This window comes from Anopheles ziemanni, chromosome 3, assembly GCF_943734765.1.
Source record: "Anopheles ziemanni chromosome 3, idAnoZiCoDA_A2_x.2, whole genome shotgun sequence".
Lineage (NCBI taxonomy): Eukaryota > Metazoa > Arthropoda > Insecta > Diptera > Culicidae > Anopheles > Anopheles ziemanni.
Window position 1 is genome coordinate 61,437,254 of NC_080706.1, and position 20,698 is coordinate 61,457,951.

Below are 20,698 nucleotides of genomic sequence, written 5' to 3' on the forward strand. Positions count from 1 at the left end.
TCGAACTCTATACAACATTTGTCGAAAGATGCCTAGTTTTACCATCAACGGGACATTATCTTGATCTTAGTAGACATCTTTAGACTATTATGGAATCGGGACAAATTTCCAGTATCTTTCGAAAAAAAAAAACTGGTAGAAATGATGCCTTGGCACTTACAGGCTATTATTGAGGCAAGTGGCATTGATTGCAACATATTGGCACATCATGTACGGATGGCACATCATCAATACTCATCATGTACGGATACTTATTTGTCATCGGTTTTGAGCCTTTTTTTTGGGTTTCTTTAGAACAAAGTGATCTACAAGTATTTTTTTCGAAATGTTGAGTACTCATTGGATAGAATAGAAGTTTATCTACGATATGTCGTTTAAACGGTTGTCCTAGGTCACGTAGTCGCTGAGATAACTAGGCTTAAAGTTGAAATTGGTGACTGTATGGGTACTTTATTGTCAGACTGTACGTATTTTCTACATATCACGTCAAAGAAACGGATCGATCGGATTAATTCGACCGAAGTCCGTGCTGAGGATAGTTGTCATATTTTTAATCTGATGTAACTTTATTCTTTTGTTCTCATTTATATATACATGTTATATTTAATATCAAATCATTATAAACTATCTTATGAACTCACAAGGCAAGCAAACTAATGTGCTTTTCACAATGCTGAGCAGTGGTAGCTCTACGAAGCTACGCTTGGCTTTATTGGAATGATATTTTCACCATATTAATTTAATTATTGTATTCATCTCGCACAGTGGTAGTTCTACCGGGTCCAGCTCCATGCCGCATTCGTTCTCGGTGGAGGAGATACAGAAAATTCGCACGAAGCTCAAATCGTCCAAGTCGTACCCGAACGATTTTCTGCGCAAACAGAACAGTCAACAACAGCCATCAGCAGGTGCGGAACAAGGTGGTGGCGCACACCACAACGAAGAAGGTGACAACTCGTCGTCGGGCGTAAGCAGCGATCAGGAGGTGACGATCACCTGCAATGACGCTGTAAACCCTCCGCCGCCGAAACAACCGTCTCCGAAGCAACCGATCATCGCAACCGCACCAAAACCCTCCGCCAACGTTGTCGCCGCTGGTGCCGTCGCGTCTGGGATGAGTGAACCAAAGAAAGTGACCCTACGCCTTGGAGCCACCGCCGACGTGGGGCGAAAGGAAAAACCTGTCGATAGTTCCCCGGAGCGCAGAAGCGACCCGGAAGAGAACGACGATGCCGATGGTACGGACAGTCCCAGCCCGCCGGCCACCGGCTTCCAACGGCATAATTCGCTCACGCGCAAGCAAGCGGCGACGCTGGCCGCGAACCGAGCAAAGGCTAACCAGCAGAACCTCCAGCAGCGGCACGCAGTAACTCTAGCCACGCTTCCACCACCGATCGAGGCCGACTCCGACGAAGCCGACTCGTGGTCGCATCCCCTGGAGGCATCCGGTGGTAGCGCGCAACTAGCCGAAGGGGCCGGAATGGTGGTCCTGGCGCCACCGCCCGAGTTCAGCGATGCTACCGTGAGTCAAAGTATCCCCGGGAGTGTTAGCATTAGCGTTCAGTCGCACCATTCCCATCAGCATACGCATCAGCACCATCAGCATCAGCATCAGCATGTCCACCATCACCATCAGCATTCGGCACCGGGCGGTTCGGTGGTACTCGGCCACAATCCGAATTGCAAGCGGGTCCGAATCGTTGGTGCGGTGCCGAAAGTTAATCGTATGAACAGCCAGTAGGTCTCCCTGGTAGAGCTGAGAGCTGCTTTCAAAGTTTTGTTTATATTCTGTAAAAATAACACAGCAGCATTACTTTAGTTTAGCATTTAAGGACATTTTACTTTAAGCACGCTCTAACCCACACTGGTGTATCAAAAGTTTCTTTTAACTCATTCGTCTTCTCACGTGTGGTGTAAGCTTGGACGAATGGCGTTGAGATAAGTTTTTGTAATGCGAAGCGTTTGGATTTTAATCGATGTGTCTTGCATGAAGTTCTAGCGATAAACGGGGCCGAGTTAAAACTGTTACAAGTTTTAAAACGAAGTCAATCTTGTGTATCGTGCACGTCATCTATCTGTCTTGTGTCGCAGCGCCCTGGGCACTATCATTGTACGTCCAACCGGTCGTTCGTTCTAGCGGCCAAGGCTCTTACTCCAACCGGGGACCATCCTTATCGCCTTCGCGCGCCTTTCCTTTTAATTACATTAATTAACACAGTCAAATGCATGCGCGCGAAGGTGAGATGGCTTGCGTTGCCTTACCGTTTTCGGGTGCTCAACGCTCCGGATGACGATCGGCCGGGTGCAACTTCTCCATTTTAGTTCGTTCTGTACATAAGACATTTGTGACCGTAACACCCCCTGGCGTGTCGTCCCTGTGAGCAACTGTCTCTAGAGTGCGTTAAACTAACTGCAAAAAGTCATTTGGTTGTAAGTTTGCTCTAGACGGCTTGTATTTTGCAATTGATCCGCTTCCACTCGTCCTCTTCCAGCCACACACCCTTCACCTGCAGCCGGTGGGAGGGAAAATAGAGGAACTGGGGTAGCTGAGCAGTTCCGAACAAACAACGTTTTGTGCACGTTCGAGGTTGTCTTTAATTTGCGCGAGTGTGTTTTGTACTTCCGCGCAGAGTAAAGGCGCTACACGAGGGAAACTAACTATTCTTACCAATCAGAACCGAAACAGTTTTAAATCAGTAGTAACGTAGGGTAAGGTAATGTAACAACAAGCCCTATCATAGCGAGCGATTGTACCGGAGGAGAAGCGCTGGCACACAGCAGCGTACGTTTAACATTAACAGAGGGTAATGATAGCATTAGGATAACGATAAGCTAGTTTTGTCTACAGGTATACTATGTAAAGCTTTCGAACATCGTCGATCATTAATCGAATTTCACAGTTCTCGGAGTCTAAGGGGCGATCTATCCTTCAATAGCAACAGTGGAGGAATGTAATCATTTAGTGAATTTTGATGCGAACGCAAAGGAAGATAGAAAAAGTATTGAGCAAAAACATCACTTCTGCGTCAGAATCCCTTCAGCCTCGCTGACTTGTGCATAAACAATTGGCCACATTTAATCATCAATGGTTGCTCGCACGCGCATCTGTAAGTAAAGTCCAAAATACGAAACAATATACGAGAAAAGTAAATCTCGCAGCAATACGATGTGTTTTATTGTATTTAGTCTAATTATCATGAAAACAAACGCAGAATAAAAATGATTCATAAAGAAAACTAAAATCCAAAATGAGCAAGCCGATTTTCTACAAAGATAAATTATTCGCCCCATTTCGGCCGAAATCACATACACACACAAACGCACGTCTTGGCTTCAACTGTTAGTTCAAAATACCAATAGGAAAAGTTATGCTTAAACAAAACCGTACTCGGTATTGGGACACGAACGCCGAACTTGCCGCATTGGGCGAGGGAGAAGAATTTCCATTTTAAATGAACGAACCAAATCCAACAAACATTTATAGCAGAGAAAAACGGCGAGTGGGCAGTGGTGCAGCGAGTTGGACGTCCTGCTCCTCTAAAATCTAAGGTTAGGGTCGCCATAGGGTTGAGTCGCTGGGTCGTGAAATTTTATATTAACCAACGGTAAAAGACACAAACTGTATCGGAAGAGGAGGAGAACCACAAGTGAAAGGCTCATTTCAAGTTTTCGGAAACCAACATGCATCCAGCGTCTTCGAGGGTTAGGAGGAAGGGGAAGTATTGCGGTCTAATTTGCTCACTTTGCAGAATAATAGAAAACATACCTGCACGAGCAACAGCCAATTCTACGCTAGAACCAAACGATTATGCTTTTAATTGAGTAGATCAAATCGAATAGCAAAAGCAAGCAAAAAATCCTCACACAAAAACAAACAAAGGATGGAGGAATATAAAGATGGTCGATAAACCCAGACTCCGTTTTGGACTGTTGGTTCCACGTTCCCAAATCAAGTAACGTATTGAACGCTTTCCGCGATGAAAAGGAGCAAATATGTTCGTGAGCAGCTTCAAGCTAAGCGATTAGTCGACAAAACAGCAAACTAGATGCATAAAGGAACACGTAGACAGAAAACCTCCACAGTTGTCCTTTCCGAGCATTTTCCAGAACTGTATCGCTGAAGCGAATACAATGGCACAACTTCACGAGCCCCACAATACACACACATCGTCACGAATATGTCAGTTCTGTATTGAATATTCCCCACAATAAGTATGATATTGAAATAAAACATGATATTGGTACATAACGACTACATTTGACAAAAGAAACCCTTTCGAACGGATTTATCTCATTTCATGTTTTCCGAAGTTACATCGATTATATGTTATGCGTTATTATGTTATACAAGATGCAAAACAGGAATTAAAATGTAAGTATGTGGAACATAATTTCAATCTAATGATTGTACCAAACCAATGCATGTAGCGAACGATTTATTCATCTGCGTCAACGCACCTACAGGCTGGCCTATTACATTATCATGAACGAGTCGGTTTTACAACAATGTTTAAAACGCTAAACAAACTTGGCAAACCTTTTTAGCCAGGGACCGGCGCGCGCTTCACGAAAAAGGGCCCATCGTGAAAAAAGCTTGAGTCGAAGAAATCTCAAACATCTATATTTTTTTATAGTTGATATTTATATCAACCATCGTAATGAACCATAGATGCCATTCACTCGCTCATACGTATTTAAGTCACAGTAATCAACATCAAGACAAATTGTCTTTTAGGGATAAAATGTATTCCAATAAACAATTCATGTATCTTTTAAAATATTGTTTGAATTTTACAACTTCAGGTTTGAATCCTCCATCATACCATTCAACGGACACCATGCGCCTCCACCGTTCAAGAAAGATGTCATCGTTGTTGAAGGTCACACTCCACAATCAGTTGATCAATTACATTGTGTATCCACATAAAAAGCGCTTTTAGTAAGCAGATCACTAAGAAAAACAATGGGTTCATGTTGTTATTGCGATAAAAATGGCATATATTTACGTACCGTTTGCATTAAAAAAATTAAAAAAAGTTTTTAGTACTTTCAAAAAATATTCCGACGGTCAGTAAAGTCTTACGGTCCTTGACCGAAACATTAGCTATAACCGACTAAACCAGTACACATGTAAGGATGTTTTTCAGTTGTTGTGAGCCATTCATGACCAAATGCTACTCCGTTTGGACTTTAAAATGTTGGAATAGGTCCTACCTTTAAGTGTTGTAAATGTTTTTTTCGATTGGCTATAGTTGAGAGGCATAAGGAGGGTTATCAGTGTGGGGTACATCGATTATATTTGACCCGTTCAACTCCTCCGATGCTCTTTGTGTATGATTTACTGTGGCCAGGCATGTGTAGGCTTAATTCCGGAAGGCACGGCACACTATACACTTCTCCATATGCCGGAAGTCTTGACAGGAAAAAGAGCGACTTTGTGCATAGCCTTCTCGCTGGTTTTCATCCACGATATGGCGTTCTATGGGAGTTAAAGGACCCCAAAACATTTTCAATATACTGTAACTAGCTTAAAACGTAACATAAAGTACCAGGGGTTTTTACCACTTGTCGCCGTCTGGCTTTAAATAATCTTTGGTCACGTGATATTTTAACATTTTTAGCTACGGTGGATTCAATTGCAGTGCAGCTGTTAAACTTGTTCTAAAAATGAAATGCTACTCTTTATTTTGCTTTCAACAGAAAGTTGTTAGCGTTTTCCGTTTTTGCATAAAAAGTCGTTGAAATATGTCTATTTTTTTAATGCAAACGATATATCATACCATCTATGAGCAAAATGCATCCTCATCCACGGATGTTGTCCAGGATCCACTGCAAATACTTGCTGATGGCAATGTACTGCTCTGGTTTCGAGCAATACCCGATGTCCGTCTGCAGTCCGTAGAGCAAGTACCGGTTCGACTTTTTCTCGATAGCCTGTATGGCTGATCCGGGCTGGTAGTCGTTGCATCGTGGTGATCGCGTCGGATCTTCCAAATTTCGAGCACAAATGGTGCGCTCGTCCATCTGCTTTGATGCTTCGGAAGCGTACTCGTAGGCCTGAAACTCGGCCCGACAAGTGTTCAGATCGATGGTATCGAGAACGGCGCGTTGTAGGATACGGGCGTCCGTCCCGCTCTCCTTCCAGCCCGTCATGATGTACTTGTTGTAGAGGCGGTTGCGCTGTTCCGGTGTCACCGGAAGACAGATGGCCTCGATGTGATCCCGGCGACCGATGACGGCCGGAATGGTGAGCCGTGCTAGAATCAGGTTATCCTTCCGGAATAGCTGCCCAACGGACACGGTTTGGGACGCAGAACGGCACGCCTCTTGACCATCCACCGTGGCGCAGTCCTTGGTTTTGCTCGTGTCGTAATCACCTAGAGTTACGCTTATTTCGTCCCTTTTGCCCACAGCATTGAAAGAAGGATCAGAAAAATATATCAGAAGAACAAAAGTTAGGATATAATATGTTCAAACACCTCACTCATACTCACTGCAAATCAACACAGGTGGTTGTTAGAATGTAGTTTCGGTTCAGCAGGACACCATTGCACGGCACGTACTCGGAATCAACGAAAGGATGCCGGATCGCCACCATCCACGGATACTGGTTGAAAACGGGTTTGCGCTCTTCGGCGTACCCGTAGACCTGCTTGTTTCGACCGCAGTTTCCTTGATTAATGAGGCGTATGTTTGGATGGCCCAGGATCGGATCGTCGATTCCACTGTTGGGCGTGTTCTCGTAAAGCCAATCGATGTACTGTGACGCATCGGTGAACCCAATGTACTCTTTCAAATTGCATATTCCAGTCGTGCTGATCGTGTTGCTGAAAGACACCAGCCCCTTCAAGTACCATCGGTTTTGAAACTGGAAATACATTCCCCCTCCGCTATCGCCATTGCAGACGCCAGTGCCTGTTAGTGGAAAGTAAAACACAATAAGTTTTAAATCTAAGCGACTGTTCCTACATTTTAATAACTTCATGTAATTATTTTTCACACAAGTATTGTGTACATTGCTAAAATTCATTGCTTTGTGGAATCTTGCACGAATTCTTTTTATCGGTAGTTTTGATCACACTTACTGAAAATTTTTTTCAATGTAGCTATGGATTCTAAGAAGAGCCATTTTTTATGTTGAAAAAATATTCTGCCGTTTGCTACATTTTAAGATCGAAACTTGCGTAACGGTCATAATCACTGGGTGACGGACCAGTGGTTGGATTCTAGTGTTAATCGCATCCGATTACGAATAATGGAGTCCGCAGTACTAAAGCACATTCTAACTTAGATTAAGCACATTCTAACAGAACAAAGCGTGCCAAAGAGCTTCGTTTCTCAATGTGTAAAAATTTTATCAACCAAGAAAACATAGTTTCGACTATTATTACAGCGCTTAATGACATGATAGCGGACTAAGACGATGAAAGTAAGCCTTATTTGGATAATCGAGCTGCATTTTTCTTACAGTAGACGTTAAACCCGTCAATCTCTTAAAATCTAGTTTGAAATGGAGTATGATCATTGACTGATTTTCAAAGCCTACTATTGGCACACCTATTAAAGAAAGATTTTCATCAACGTCCCGTTTTTGAATAACATAGCAAATGTTCCATCGGTTAAGTTGATTATGTAAAGAATTATTTATTCCCAGCGAATCTAATAAAATTGCAAAAAATATAAACGTAATGAAAGCTTGTTTTAAATATAATAAGCCGTTTTTGAGAGAAACTACAAACAATACTCTCCCGATTATCCCCTGCCGCATCTCACATCACATAACCAAAAGACCGGGGTGGATTTAACCTGCATGCAATCGGGGTGGAATCCCCAGCTACCCAGAGGGGGGCTAGGGTACCTGCGTATTGACTCGCAGCACATCGCGATAGCTGGCTACCTGCCCAATATAGCAGCAATGCCTTCGGCGTACCCTTGCCTCTGAACTCTGATTCAACAGCTTGCCTATACTGACGTGACAATGAGCAGCAGCGACTAAGAGGAAAACCAGTGTGGTGTTCGTTTTCAGTCGGTAGTCTTGAGTTACAATGAACGATGTTTTTATAAAAAAATATTGGGGTTTAAAGTTGGCACACAAATCAGCACTTGGGAAAGAAGCTGAGAAGAGATAGACAGAGTTCATAGAAAAATTATTGTAATATATTGCTGTTACAGTTTCAAAATGAAATTATACGGGTAGAGAGAGCTTTGACTAACACCGTTTTCTACGAGCCTACTTGAACATCCAGTGAAAGAAAAATTGGTTTAATTTTGATTCGTCGTTATGCGACTATTTACACATTTTCATGTTACAACAATTACCGTTTTTAAATCCTGCGCAGTACGCCTTAGCGTAGAGGAGTTGCCCGAAGAACGCGCGATCACTGGCGAGGCACGTCAGCGAGTCAACCACGGGCATGCGAGCCTCGTTCAACACCGACCCATGCACATTGCCGTCCGTCAGACCCCACCCCACAACCGTGCCGGTCTGATCCTGGACATTGGGCAGCACGAAGCCGTCATCGCGCTTCCACAGACAGGCCGGCTGTATGAAGTCGTTGAAGATGATCGGCACTTCGACGCGCAGAATCGCTATATCATTCTCGAACGTGGTCGGCCGGAACCCGACGTGCACGACCGTTTCGATCACGTTGAACTCCTCCGCGTGCTCTTCCACCTCGTTCGACAGGTTGAACCGGCCCAGCTTCAGCAGCAGATCCTCGGTCGGAATCTTGCGCCGGCTAGCTGCGTACGTGACGCAGTGGGCAGCCGTCAGCACGAGAAATTTGTGCACGATGCTACCACCGCACGCATACTCGAACCCGGCACTGTTCACACCGCGCTGGTACAGCGCCACATGCCAAGGCCAATCTCCTGGCCGCGTCGGGTAGCCTCCCTTTACCAGCCCTTCTCGTTGGGCCAGCCGTTTGCCGCACTCGTCGTCGTTGAAGTCCTTGGCCAAAAAGTCATCCTGGGCGACGCTAATCTGAGCGTAGAAAACTGCCACAAGGACCCACACTAACACAGCAGTATGCGATAGTTTGATTCGCGGCACCATACTGCATGCGCACTGGAAGGCGGTTGCAGTCACACTGCAAACAAAACCCACCAATAACGAACTTAACCGCATCGATCGCTAACCTCAAGCCATGATGGTGGGAAATACGTCGCCGTTTGCGATCGTGTTGGTGAAGGCGATCTTCTTGTTTTACACACAGGTGCGATCGAAAAGTTTCCTTCCATTTTCTATAACTGTTAGAATAAAAATGTAAATTGAATACTAGTTCATTAATAAACGAGTGCTCTAAATAAAAGTAGTTCAACTTCAAATATTTTGTATACATTTAAATTTCTTGTTGTCTACTATCTTTTTGGTTCATCAAGAAGCCCGCTAACACATGAACAACAAAATTGTGCAAGGGGTTTTGTCTCTAACTGGACGCGGCAAGAATCCAGTTTTAGTCCGTGCTACTCCACAAACAGTTATGTCGACCTGGTACACTGACCTTGAATGGCATTGAATAGGAAGGGCGGGATACTGACACTGACACTTTGAAGCGACCACGAACTTACCCCCGGGCTGGCTAGCTTTGAGCTTTGATGCCGATCATCGACAAACACATCGTGACCTCGTGGGAGATTCCGATAGTGCGATTTCCATCTCGACGATTCACAGCACTTTTACACCGCCTCTAGAAACGAGTTTTGTACGAAGCCATGTCGTTATCGTATGGGAATTACGTGCTATTGTAAAAATAATAAATTGAAATTAGCTTATATAAAAAATAAATCAAATTTGAAAGGATTACGATTATTTGAACGATTAAAAAACTTCAAGGAAATATTGATGTGTTGTTGCAGAAGCAGTGTTAAGCTTTTTAAATTTCCATAGATTCATCATTCCTAATTGAATCCCTTCAGGCCTTTAAGAGTCCGTAACATAAATTTTTGAAATTGGTTGCTACTGTTTCCCATCGAAAACTAATCTATAGATAACACACAACAAAGATTCTGGTAATATATAATTGGTATATGATTGGTATATAAAAATATGATAGAAACTCATGAATAGTGAAAGAAATACAACGATGTTTTCCATTTGGGTTTTACATTTTTTACATTTACATTTGTTGCAACACAGGATTTTTCAAATAATGCCGAAAAAACCAAAGGAAATATCTATTTGACGATACACATACTACGTCGCACTCCGGTCTTTGAAACAACCATTTTATTTAATCTTAGCATCCATAAATTTGATGGCTTAAGAGTCGTGAAGGGAAACAAAATAAACTGGTCGCAATCATTTTTTTACGTCTGTGTTTCGTCGGATTTCTAACCATGCTCATTGTTTTGTAATAATTATTACATACTCATTTTGAAGGGAAATAAAAGCATAGTATAGAAATGATAAAAAATCTATCCTTTGATTGACGATCTACTTTAAAAACAAAATTATCTTTCCTCAGTAAATTAATGAAAGCCATTTTACTTACTTCAGTTTTGAAGATTTATTTTAAATTGTCTTAATTCCTTTAGTTAACGGCCGTCAGTGGGCATTGCCTTCAAGTAAATGCTTCCTTTGGTTTCATCTGTTCTAACCCTTGAAATCGCGGCTCTCACTCGTCATCAAGCTACTTTCATTCCCTTTCTTCCCTTACATAAATACGAAGATCCTGCTACATGTACTGCTGATGCTGAGGACTGGATACTTTCCGAAAATTGTTTCTTTCGCATTATTTGCATCTTTTGCTCAATTTACAGCCGGCATTTGTGGCAAGGATTGCATGGATTGTTCTAATTTATCTGGCTGTAGTTTTTTGTTTACTCAACCCCTGCATTTATTCACATTTCCATTTGAATCACAGTTTACAAATCAAACTTTTGAAGTGGATTCCTGCTTCGTTGGTGCTCTTTTCTGCAAAAGGTGGTTACTGATGTTGATAACCGCGCATTGATAATGTGCTCAATTTCATTATTTTATCTTACTTTTCGTACCAGATGGTTTAAGCAACACAATTGAGTTGTGTCTGTTGTTTTAAATTGTTTGTTTCCAAAAACAATCAGTTACTGCACGTTTGTCCAAAACTCTATAGCCTCTCTATGAATATGTTCACCTTCTATCAATTTCTTATCTAACTTACTTAACATAGTTCATTCGACAAACGTTCCATCTCGTACTCACTCTATCTTTGTCTTACCTCCTTCGAATCTATCTCCCCCCGGTACTTCCCCATCCTTTCGTAAATGCTTAAGTCTAAGTTCAGCTTAGTAGTCTTATTGTATAATTCACTTGCCTGCATTGGCATGCTTATTTGCTTGCTTGTTTGTCGCTTAGGGTTTTGACTAATTTTATTTTATTTCAATTACGTTTTAATGATTTCTCAGCAAAAATTTGCATACGGAGAAGACGCATCTACTGCTTCCAAGAGACAGTGGCATTCGTTTACATTTGTTTATCATGAGATTTTTGTTTATTGTAATATTTTACTAACCTTTGTCATGATTTCCTTTGTCTATGTAGTATGTTACTAACTTTTCTGATTTATTTTTTTCTGTCTAGGTCTAATGAGATGCATATAATACGCTCCACGTTACTAATGGCTATCCAAATTTCGTTCATCACATCCTAGTTTATTTTTTTATTTTTGCAACCATTTATCTATTCGTTAGTTTGTGGTTGATATCCTTGCGTCGCGAATTCACTTTTGCAAAGTTTTTTTTTTCTTTTGGTTTGGTTTTATGAAACAATTATGTTCATTCATAATTTATAAATACACTTTCACATGGAATGCTTGTAAAACTGGTTTGTTGCAGTCTCGCCTTCCATGGTTGCTTAGATGAACAACATAAAAGTATTGCAGCGCAGGGTGAAATTGACCCGCTGTGCTTCATATTTTATATCGATCCTTCTGATTGGATCGAACACGAAACACTATCATTCATACATTCACACACTTATCATACATTCACATGCTCGCACGCATCATCATAATGTGCACAGCTCACGTACACGTCAGACACTGATCAAAGACTAGAATAAGATAGATCGCATTGCAATGTTGGCGTAATGGACGATCGAAAACGGCGTTCGATGATTCGCAAGAAAATGGATAACTACAGGTTCACTACTGCACGCTGGATGTTTCCTCATCGTAGTGGGCGAACTTCAGGAACACCTGTTCCAGTGTGGTTTGGCTGAACGAGTACTCCTCGATGTCTAGTTCGACTTTGGCTGAAAGGTGAGTGAAAGAAACACACAATTAACTAGCTCATCACCAACCGCTATCATACAGAAACGTACCTTTCTCAAGCCGCGAAAAACACTCCGCTAAGGAACTGACCGCCTGCTGAGGCACTGAATACACCAGCCGATCGGCGAAGCTCTCTTCCAAGGTGGCACTCGGGAACAGGTCCGTGACAAAGTTGCGCAACGCCATCGACCGGTTGTCGATGCAGTTGCTTATAACCGGTGCGATATGGTCCGTGCTTTGGTCGAGCTGTAGCTGCTCCTGACTGCTGCTGGGTTGGCTTTCGATCGGCGTCTCACTATACACATTTTCGACATGCTTCAGTTTGATCTCGAGCGTGTACCCGGCTCCGTATAGGTTCTTCAAGTGCTGCGTCGATCCAAGGCATCTGTAAGGAGTACGACATACGTTCCAATCCATTCGACACTCTGGGTACTTACTTTCCCTCCGGTATTACCTTAGTTCCCCTTTCACCATGATGCCTACGCGCGAGCAGAGAGCATCGGCTTCCTCCATCGAATGGGTCGTCAGCATCGCGCATCGTTTACCGTGGAAGCTGGCAAGAATCGTATCCCAAAGGAACCGTTTCGACTTTGGATCCATTCCCGTAGACGGTTCGTCTAGCAGCACCACCTTGGGCGCTCCGACCATCGCCATGGCGTAGCTCAACTTTCGCCGTGTGCCCCCCGAACAGTGCTGAGTCTGCTTGTTCGCATGCTCGTTAATGTGCAGTCCCGTCAGATACGTCGCGATCAGACGATTCAGGTCCTTCCCGCGGACGCCGCGAATCCGCGCGTACAGCTCCAGATGCTCCCGTACCGTGACGTTCTTCCACAGAGCGTCATGCTGCGGACAGTAGCCGAGCGTTTTGAAGGCATCGTCCTGGTTGATGGTGATACTGTGCCCCGCCACTCGGACAGTACCTCGCGTTGGAGCCGTCTCGCCCGTCATGATCTTCATGGTGGTCGTTTTACCGGCACCGTTGTGCCCGAGCAGTCCCAGCACCTCACCGGCATCGACTGCGATGGAAAGACTTCGCACTGAAATCTTCTTTCTTGGTGGTTCATCATCCGCACAGCAGCAACAGTTCCCGCAGAGCGATTCCTGGGAGAACTCCTTGCGAAGACTCTACGAAAGGGTTTTTTTTTCTGTTATTGACAATCCAAAAACTAATGCATAATTTGTGATTAAGGAGCGCTTTCCCCCACGACAGACCTTCACTAGAACAACGGGCTGCACTTGCGGGCCATCGTCGTGCTGTTGCTGGGAGTTTCCCGTGAGACGGAATACTCTGCTACGCTCGTTGCGGACATCCTCGTCTTCATACTCGCCGGTACACTGCTCCTCGGTCATAACGTCTTCCTCGCTCTGCAACAGATAAACCAGAGGAGTCGCATCAAACCGTAAACCGAGTGTACCAACCACGGGTGTATTCGGTCCACCCCTTACCGCCGATCGATGAAACAGATCCCTCATGCGGCCGCCACTCTTCATCACGTCCGAAACACGCAAACAGAACGCCCAGATGGGAATGTGCAGCAGGCAACCGCAGGCCATCACGATCACCTCCTCGGTCATGTAGTGGGCCATCGAGAGCTCAGCACAGGCAGAGCTGAGACGGCACGCAATATACACACGATCGACAAAATAGACCGTTGCGTACGGAATGTACATTGGATTGATCAAGGAGAACACGTAATGTAGTGCGATCGCCGCCTTAACCTCTTTAATGGTAATGATAAAAATAAAATAATTGTTTGAGATTCAATTTCGACAAAGATTTTCGATCGTCAGATTTTATCTGACGCACAACTTACCGATGCCAAGCATATCCAAAAATACAACCAGTATGAAGGGAATTAATCCAACGAAGGTAAGAATGTTTGGTAAAATTGATTGCGCTGAGTCAGTGCGGTCGAAAAAGTACGAGAAACACGTCGAACAAAGTATTCCTGCCGGGGAGTATAGAAATACCAACATTCCTAGGGTGATGAGAGCAGGTGGCTGCAACGTAGAGAAAACATATACGAGTCAATGAAGGTCTTTGTGGTATTTTCTAGCACGATATTTTAAAACCCTGGCTACATAAGGCACAAATCGTTAATAATTCCCAATACCAGGAAAATTGATCCTTTTTACTTATTCGTGATCCTTTTTTACTCAGTGGAATGTTTGGCAGAAAACAACTTAGCTTCAATGACACGATATCGAGGATACCTTAGCACGGCGTTTGATCGATTTAATTCGATTAACGTCTACACGAAACGCAATTGACGGCAGCACTGATATTTGCGCGTGTATTTTCAATCTTTTGCGCTTAACGTAAACCTGGCAAAACGCATCCTTGCTTGTCTCTTATCAGCTTTTGTCTGTTGCTAACACAGCAACGGTAAATTCGGTGATACAAACTTACTTTGATTGCTTCTAAACGTCACTTGTTTAGTTTGTTATTAATCGTTGATAAATATTTGTCTAATTTTGGCCAGTACCAATCTTTGCATTTTTAAATAATTTTCCTTCACTTCCTTTTTGTATTCTGCTTTGAAATATTTATTAATACAAACAATATTGTACAAACAAAACAATAATCTTCATATTTACATTAATTTTAAATAACCAAATGTTAAGATAGGGACAACATTGAAATCAGAAGATAAAACCACATGAACACGAGACAAAAGCTGGTGAGTTTGAGACAAACTCAGGTGCGTTAGAGGCGGTATTCAGTCATGAGGTGTGTTAGAAGCACAGATAGATGGCAACTACTGAATTACGGCATTGAACGTTATTTGATGCAACTTGGGAAATGTTCATTAGAATAAATGGAACAGAACAGGACAAAATAAGAACGCCAAGTCCGTATGGATGATCAAATCACTCACCTGCCGGAATGACGGAATGTCGAACAAAAACACCAGCCCAAGCAGAGCCGCACAAATGACCAGCATTAGCCCGGAAAGCACGATAAAGTACGCCGACAGATAGAGCGACGAGGAAAGCCCGTTAACTCGCAGCTGATTCTTTGCCTTCATCTCGCGATCGTACACCATGTCGACGGCCAACGACACCGGAATCAGCACAAATATCATCCCCACGAACAGGGCCGATGAAAACGTGCCAATGTTAAACTCCTGCGGCTGGGCCGTCTGCTGGAACGGATGTGACCACAGTTCGATGCGTAGCACCGATTCACCCGCAACTCCGGCGGAAGCTGACGATGATGATGAGGACGCGGACGATGAAGACGTCGCACTGGTGCTGGTGCTCGATGGTAGCGGTTGGAACGCAATATCATCCGATCCGTCCACCTCCCTACCGTCGTCCTGGTAGTCGAACAGCATGGATGTCGGCGACTGAATGCTCCTACGTCTGGGTGGTGGCCTTTGGTAGAGGCTCTGCGAGTTGGGCGTCGCCGGTGACAGCTCGGCGTACACACGGAGCAGCGTGTTGCTGATCAGGTTCAGGATGATCGGCAGACTGTGCTGAGCGGTATCGTTGTACAGCGTCGTGATGGACACGTTCGACCAGGAGATGATGTTCACATTGAACGCCGCCATGTGTGGAGCGATGTCGAGCAGCAAAGAAAAGTTCCCATTGTACTCCTCGGTCACGTTGGCCGACTGGCGCAGCTCGGAAAGGAAACGATGGTAGAGATGTGATGCCTCCTTCGATTGCTGCTGTTGCTGATGATGCTTTTGGTGGAGGAATTGAGGGCTTGGGTCGTAGTGCTGCTTTTGCGATTCCCGTTTCTGCTGTCCGGGATGTGTCTGCTGTCCGGCATGTGTCTGCTGCTGCTGCTGCTGATGGTGATGATGATAGACGTAGGGAGCGTGAGACCACGCCATTGGGTTGGTATTGTCGTGCACGGCTATTTTGGTGATATTACTCCCGTACGTCGTGTTGTCTAGCAGAATAGAGCGCATGATCGGTGAGAGCACCTGTATCGAATTTAGGTAGAGTCCGAGAGCGGTGAATGCTAGCGGCAGTATTATCAGAAGGTACAACCGTTGGATATCACGAAAGAGAATCGTCAGGCGCAACTTCAACAGAGCCCCGATCGTGCTCCAGCGCGACGGATGAAGCTGTATATCGTCCAGGTCCATCCAGTTGGTGCGGTTCTGGCTGTTGAGCTTCACCGCCGAGGTCGAACCCTGCGTTTGCCCCTGCTCCTCGTACACACTTTTGGTGCTCTTGCTGACTCCGTTGCGTGACGCTCGGTGGTGCTTCTTGCGGTGGATGCGCTGCGGTGAGTTGACCGCTGAATTGCCTCCAACACCTCCCATCGACGCCGGGTGAATGCCCGACCCGGCCGTTCCCTGGCTGACACCGTCTGACCCGAGCCCATTGATCGGTATGATCGTCTCGAACTCCATCCGATGATCTTGCAGTGAGGCCTTATTGTCGGTGTTCTGCTCGTCCAGCAGGTTTTTAGTGTCGTTCTTCAGCGACTGATAACTGTTGCTACGCTCCTGCAGCGAGAGGCTCCTCGGGAGGGCACGGTTTTTCATTACCTTTCGGCTGATGCTATCCGTCACCGGGTAGCCTGCCGCCTGTCCGTCCTCCTCGTCATCATCTCCTTCGCCATCCTCTTCCTCACCCTCGCCACCTTCGGTCTTCTGTTCTCCTTCACGCTGTGTCTCCAGATGGAGGAAAACCTCCTCCAGCGTCGTCATCGATACGCCGTACGAGCAGATGCCGAGCATGAGCCGCTTGGTGCGAATTTCCTTCTCGATGTCATCGAATAGTGACACGAACGAGTTCACGGCATCGTGCGGAAGGATGTAGCTCAGCTCTCGTCCGTGACGACGGGCCTTCTCTGCCTGCGGGACGTGCTCGTTTACCAGCTTCGTTATGGACGTTTCGCACGAGTTGGTGTCCAACACGAGCGTCAGATGGTAGCCGATGCCGAACTTGTTCTTTAGGAACAGCGACGATCCGCAGCAGCGGAGCCGACCGCGGGAAACAACGGCCTTGCGCTCAGCCAAGATATCCGCCTCGTCCATGAAATGCGTCGTCAGAAGGATCACCTTGCCGTGCTTTCGGTTCTGCAGGATGGACCACATATGACGGCGCGAGTACGGATCAACGCCCGCTGTTGGCTCGTCCAGGATGATGATCTTCGGGTCGCCGATGATAGCGATGCCAACCGATAGCTTCCGCTTCTGCCCTCCACTCAGATGTTTGACCCTCGTCTCCGCCGTATCGAAGAGGTCGATGTCTCGCAGCGTCTTCTTCACCTCGCTGTCCACCAGCGACGGTGGGATGCCACGCACGGCTGCAAAGAAGTACAGGTGCTCCTTGGGCGTTAGCGTTTCGAAGAGGATGTCGTGCTGTGGGCAGACGCCGGTCATTCGACGAATCATGGTCATATCGTTCGGATCACGCACATCGTACCCAAAGATGTAGATCGTGCCGGACGTGGGCGAGGTTAGTCCGGTCAGTATGTTGAACAGTGTGCTCTTGCCCGCCCCATTATGCCCCAGGATGGCCGTGATCTGGCCCTCGTAGATGGTCAGATTGATACCGTTGACCGCGTTGACTGCCGGCTTGCGGCACGAGTGAAACGTCTTGTACAGGTCCACGATACGGATCGCTTCCTTGCCGCGCATTTCCCGCGAAACCGGCTCGACATCGCGCGCCTGATCCTCGAGCGCATTGTTAAACGAGTTGGCCGACTCGCCGTTCAGCAAGGGCACCTTTGGCACTTTTTTCTTACACCAATAGTTGCGGTTGAGGCAGAAACACGGGCGTTGCTTGGTACCGTGGTCCGATGGGATCACGCAGTCGAAGTAAAAAGCCAGCGCCGCGTACAGCACGATGTCGACGACAAGCATCAAGATGGAGCCTCCGATCGGGATGCCTGGTCCGGTCCAGAGGTTGTCAAGCGTGACCCCCTGCCCGGAGATGTCCAGAACGAGGATTTTGTCCATCGCCAGCGCAAACCCAGTCGGTGAAATGAGCGAAACCGTCCACAGGGCGGCCGAGGTATGCGTATCATCGATGAACACTTGCAGAAAGTACAGCAGCGACATAATGTTGACCGCAAAGTTTCCAAGAATTCCGGCAGTCTTAAAGTGGAGATGAAAAGCGGTCAGAAACATGCAAATGGCGAGGGAACTGCTCAGCTCACCCGTGAGTTATCGAAGAATGGAGTTATCATGAAACCGATCAGGATGACCGAGAAGCTGTACAGGAGGATCAGTATAAACACCGGCAGGTAGTTGGTGTGTTGAAAGACCCCCAGCGAAAACACCAATATAACCGACACAAAGCTCAAGAATGTCACAAACACGGCATAGATGAGGAACCAGCCACACCTGAGGAGGAGAAGAATCCAAGCCAAAACAAAAAATAACAGCATGAAGTCATATGTTATGAGGAGCGGTTCCGACGCTTACCAAAAGACGGAATCACGTAAGCCCATTATCTTCAACCCTTCCTTGATGTGGTTTTCCTTCTCGCCCACGATCAGTATTAGCAGATATGTAATGAATTGAGAGAGGGCCATCACCATGTAGATGGGAATGACCAGTCGGAAGGCGACCATCCAATTGCCGGTGTAGGCCGCCTTGGGGAACATCTCCAGCGTGATGTGCGGTATCTGCAGCTCCTCGTTCTGCGTCACGAGCCGGATCTTGGTGTAATCGAGCAGGGTCTGTAGCGCGACAAAGCCGGAGTAATAGTACTGATTCACCGGGCAGGAGTCACCCGTCTCGATGGGGATCACCGCTGACCAGTAGCTGTCTGACTGCCGGCAGGTCACCAGCGACGCGTACAGCTCCGTCGTCGAGGGCGTCACGAAGAACGATGGGTTGGTGCGGATCTCGTAGCGCAGCGGACCGAACAGCGGATCGTCGGAGTGGAATATCAGCGCCAGCGGCATCTTGCTCGGATCGCGCCAGTACGCCGCCAGCAGCTCCTCCGGCGTGTCGTACACGATCCACTTGATCGGGTGCACGCCCGGCTGGTGGCGTCGGTTCGACATCCATAGTTCGTTCACCTCGTTCAAGAAGGGCACCGTCGTGGAGGAGTTGGGCTGCGGCAGCACGGCGATAGTGTGCGCCTTGTGATGCTGAAAGTGCTCGAACAGAGTAGCTGCACCGCGCGGTTCCGTGATGGCCGGGAAGTTCGGGTTCGGAATGAGTATCTTCAGGACGATCAGCGTACCGAGGGTGTACAAGGGCAGGAACACTTCCGCGATCGTTTTGCGAGAATCGCGGATTTTCAACTTAAAATTGCGCACCAGCGTTGCGCCTAGCTGCTGGCAAAAGTTGCTACTGTTCAACAACTCCTTTCCCATGGCTGCTCTTTTCTCTACTTCTCAGTTCTATCCCAATACGCGGGTGATACTTTTAGTTCGCTACTGTTTTAAAGGTCTGATGAGTTGTACAATACGATTGCTTTCGGTTCACCGAGGAATACTGTGCGAATGTCCTAGTACTGGTTGCGGTATATAGTGACAAATAGTCACTTTGATAGAGAAAGCTACGCTAAAAATGTCCCACCAGTCAAACCAGGCACATCCAACGTGCAGTGTTGCAGAGCTTGCCTGTTCTTTTGCTCTAAAGCGCCACGCTTGGAACAACAGGCGTACGTTTTCCAGTGGTGTTTAAGAGCCTGGAAGAGGAAAGAGAAAATTGTATCTAGTTATATTTTCTTCCTTCAATGGAGGAGGTGTTTTTAGTAAGAAATCTCAGCTCTGCAATCACAGCAGTTTGTAAGTTGCATTACTTTTTTGAGAAGTTTTTTTTTATTTTAAAACCAATGTTACTTTTGTACAAAGAAAATGGAGTACCACATCTTTTTACGAAAACACAGGTAAGTAAAGCTATCGAGGGTTTTAACAGAACTTGTGTAACTGTGATTTTAAGATGTTAATATATTTTCAGAAACATCCATTTTTTGACAAACGGATCTCATAGAATCTTATTTATAACATTAAGTTGAAACCAAACATCAAGTCAGTTTGTAAGTCTTTGTTTACCATATTCAAATTTTTGTAATGTTATTAAACATAAAAAATGAGCTGGAAGCTGGTATTCTGTCACAAAGGAGAACGCATCAAAGCAATCATAAAAAAACCGCCAAAACAAGTAAACACGATACGTGCACGTGCACTTTGTTTACACTCCAAATACGCGGCATACTGTTTTCTCGTTCGCACTTCGTTTTTCCGAGAGCGTAGCGAAACAAACACACACATTCACAATATGTTGTTGTGTAGCGTGTTTAGTCCTGGAAGTCAGTGGAATGAGCAAGCACGTGGCAGGAGGGCGGTGCTATAAAATGCTCCTTTCCCAGGCGCACCCCGCGCGCGTGCCTTTTGCTCCCATGGACTCTGCCGGTAAGTTGCTATAATTCAACGCACCCTCTTCGCTCCCCATTCGCACACACTCACGCGCACCAATACCAGCCGAAGCCGAAGTCACCCCGTTCGTCGTACGAGCCGT

General features: G+C 45.7%; 3 protein-coding genes across 3 annotated transcripts in view; 1 reads left to right on the plus strand and 2 right to left on the minus strand.

The window, feature by feature from the left end:
* The window catches only part of LOC131289073 (uncharacterized), a 64,275-nt gene extending 61,161 nt beyond the window's left edge, over window positions 1-3,114 (plus strand). The window contains exon 13 of the mRNA XM_058318271.1: window positions 766-3,114. Coding sequence (XP_058174254.1) covers window positions 766-1,741 — 976 coding nt within the window. The 3' untranslated portion in view covers window positions 1,742-3,114. The remainder of the gene's footprint in view (window positions 1-765) is intronic.
* A 2,665-nt stretch (window positions 3,115-5,779) lies between these two features.
* LOC131286893 (polyserase-2-like) lies at window positions 5,780-9,063 on the minus strand. Its single transcript, XM_058315900.1, has 3 exons — window positions 8,320-9,063; window positions 6,495-6,915; window positions 5,780-6,400 (listed from the first exon to the last, which is right to left on the minus strand). The coding sequence occupies exons 1-3, from the start codon at window positions 9,053-9,055 to the stop codon at window positions 5,803-5,805; spliced, it is 1,755 nt and encodes a 584-aa protein (XP_058171883.1). The 5' UTR covers window positions 9,056-9,063; the 3' UTR covers window positions 5,780-5,802.
* A 2,927-nt stretch (window positions 9,064-11,990) lies between these two features.
* Window positions 11,991-19,548, minus strand: LOC131287847 (cholesterol transporter ABCA5-like). The gene is made up of 9 exons (XM_058316932.1): window positions 18,647-19,548; window positions 18,379-18,565; window positions 15,131-18,316; window positions 14,066-14,252; window positions 13,698-13,972; window positions 13,464-13,616; window positions 12,706-13,376; window positions 12,302-12,636; window positions 11,991-12,232 (listed from the first exon to the last, which is right to left on the minus strand). Exons 1-9 carry the CDS (start codon window positions 19,546-19,548, stop codon window positions 12,126-12,128), a joined length of 6,003 nt encoding a protein of 2,000 aa, XP_058172915.1. The 3' UTR covers window positions 11,991-12,125.
* Window positions 19,549-20,698: the final 1,150 nt, after the last annotated feature.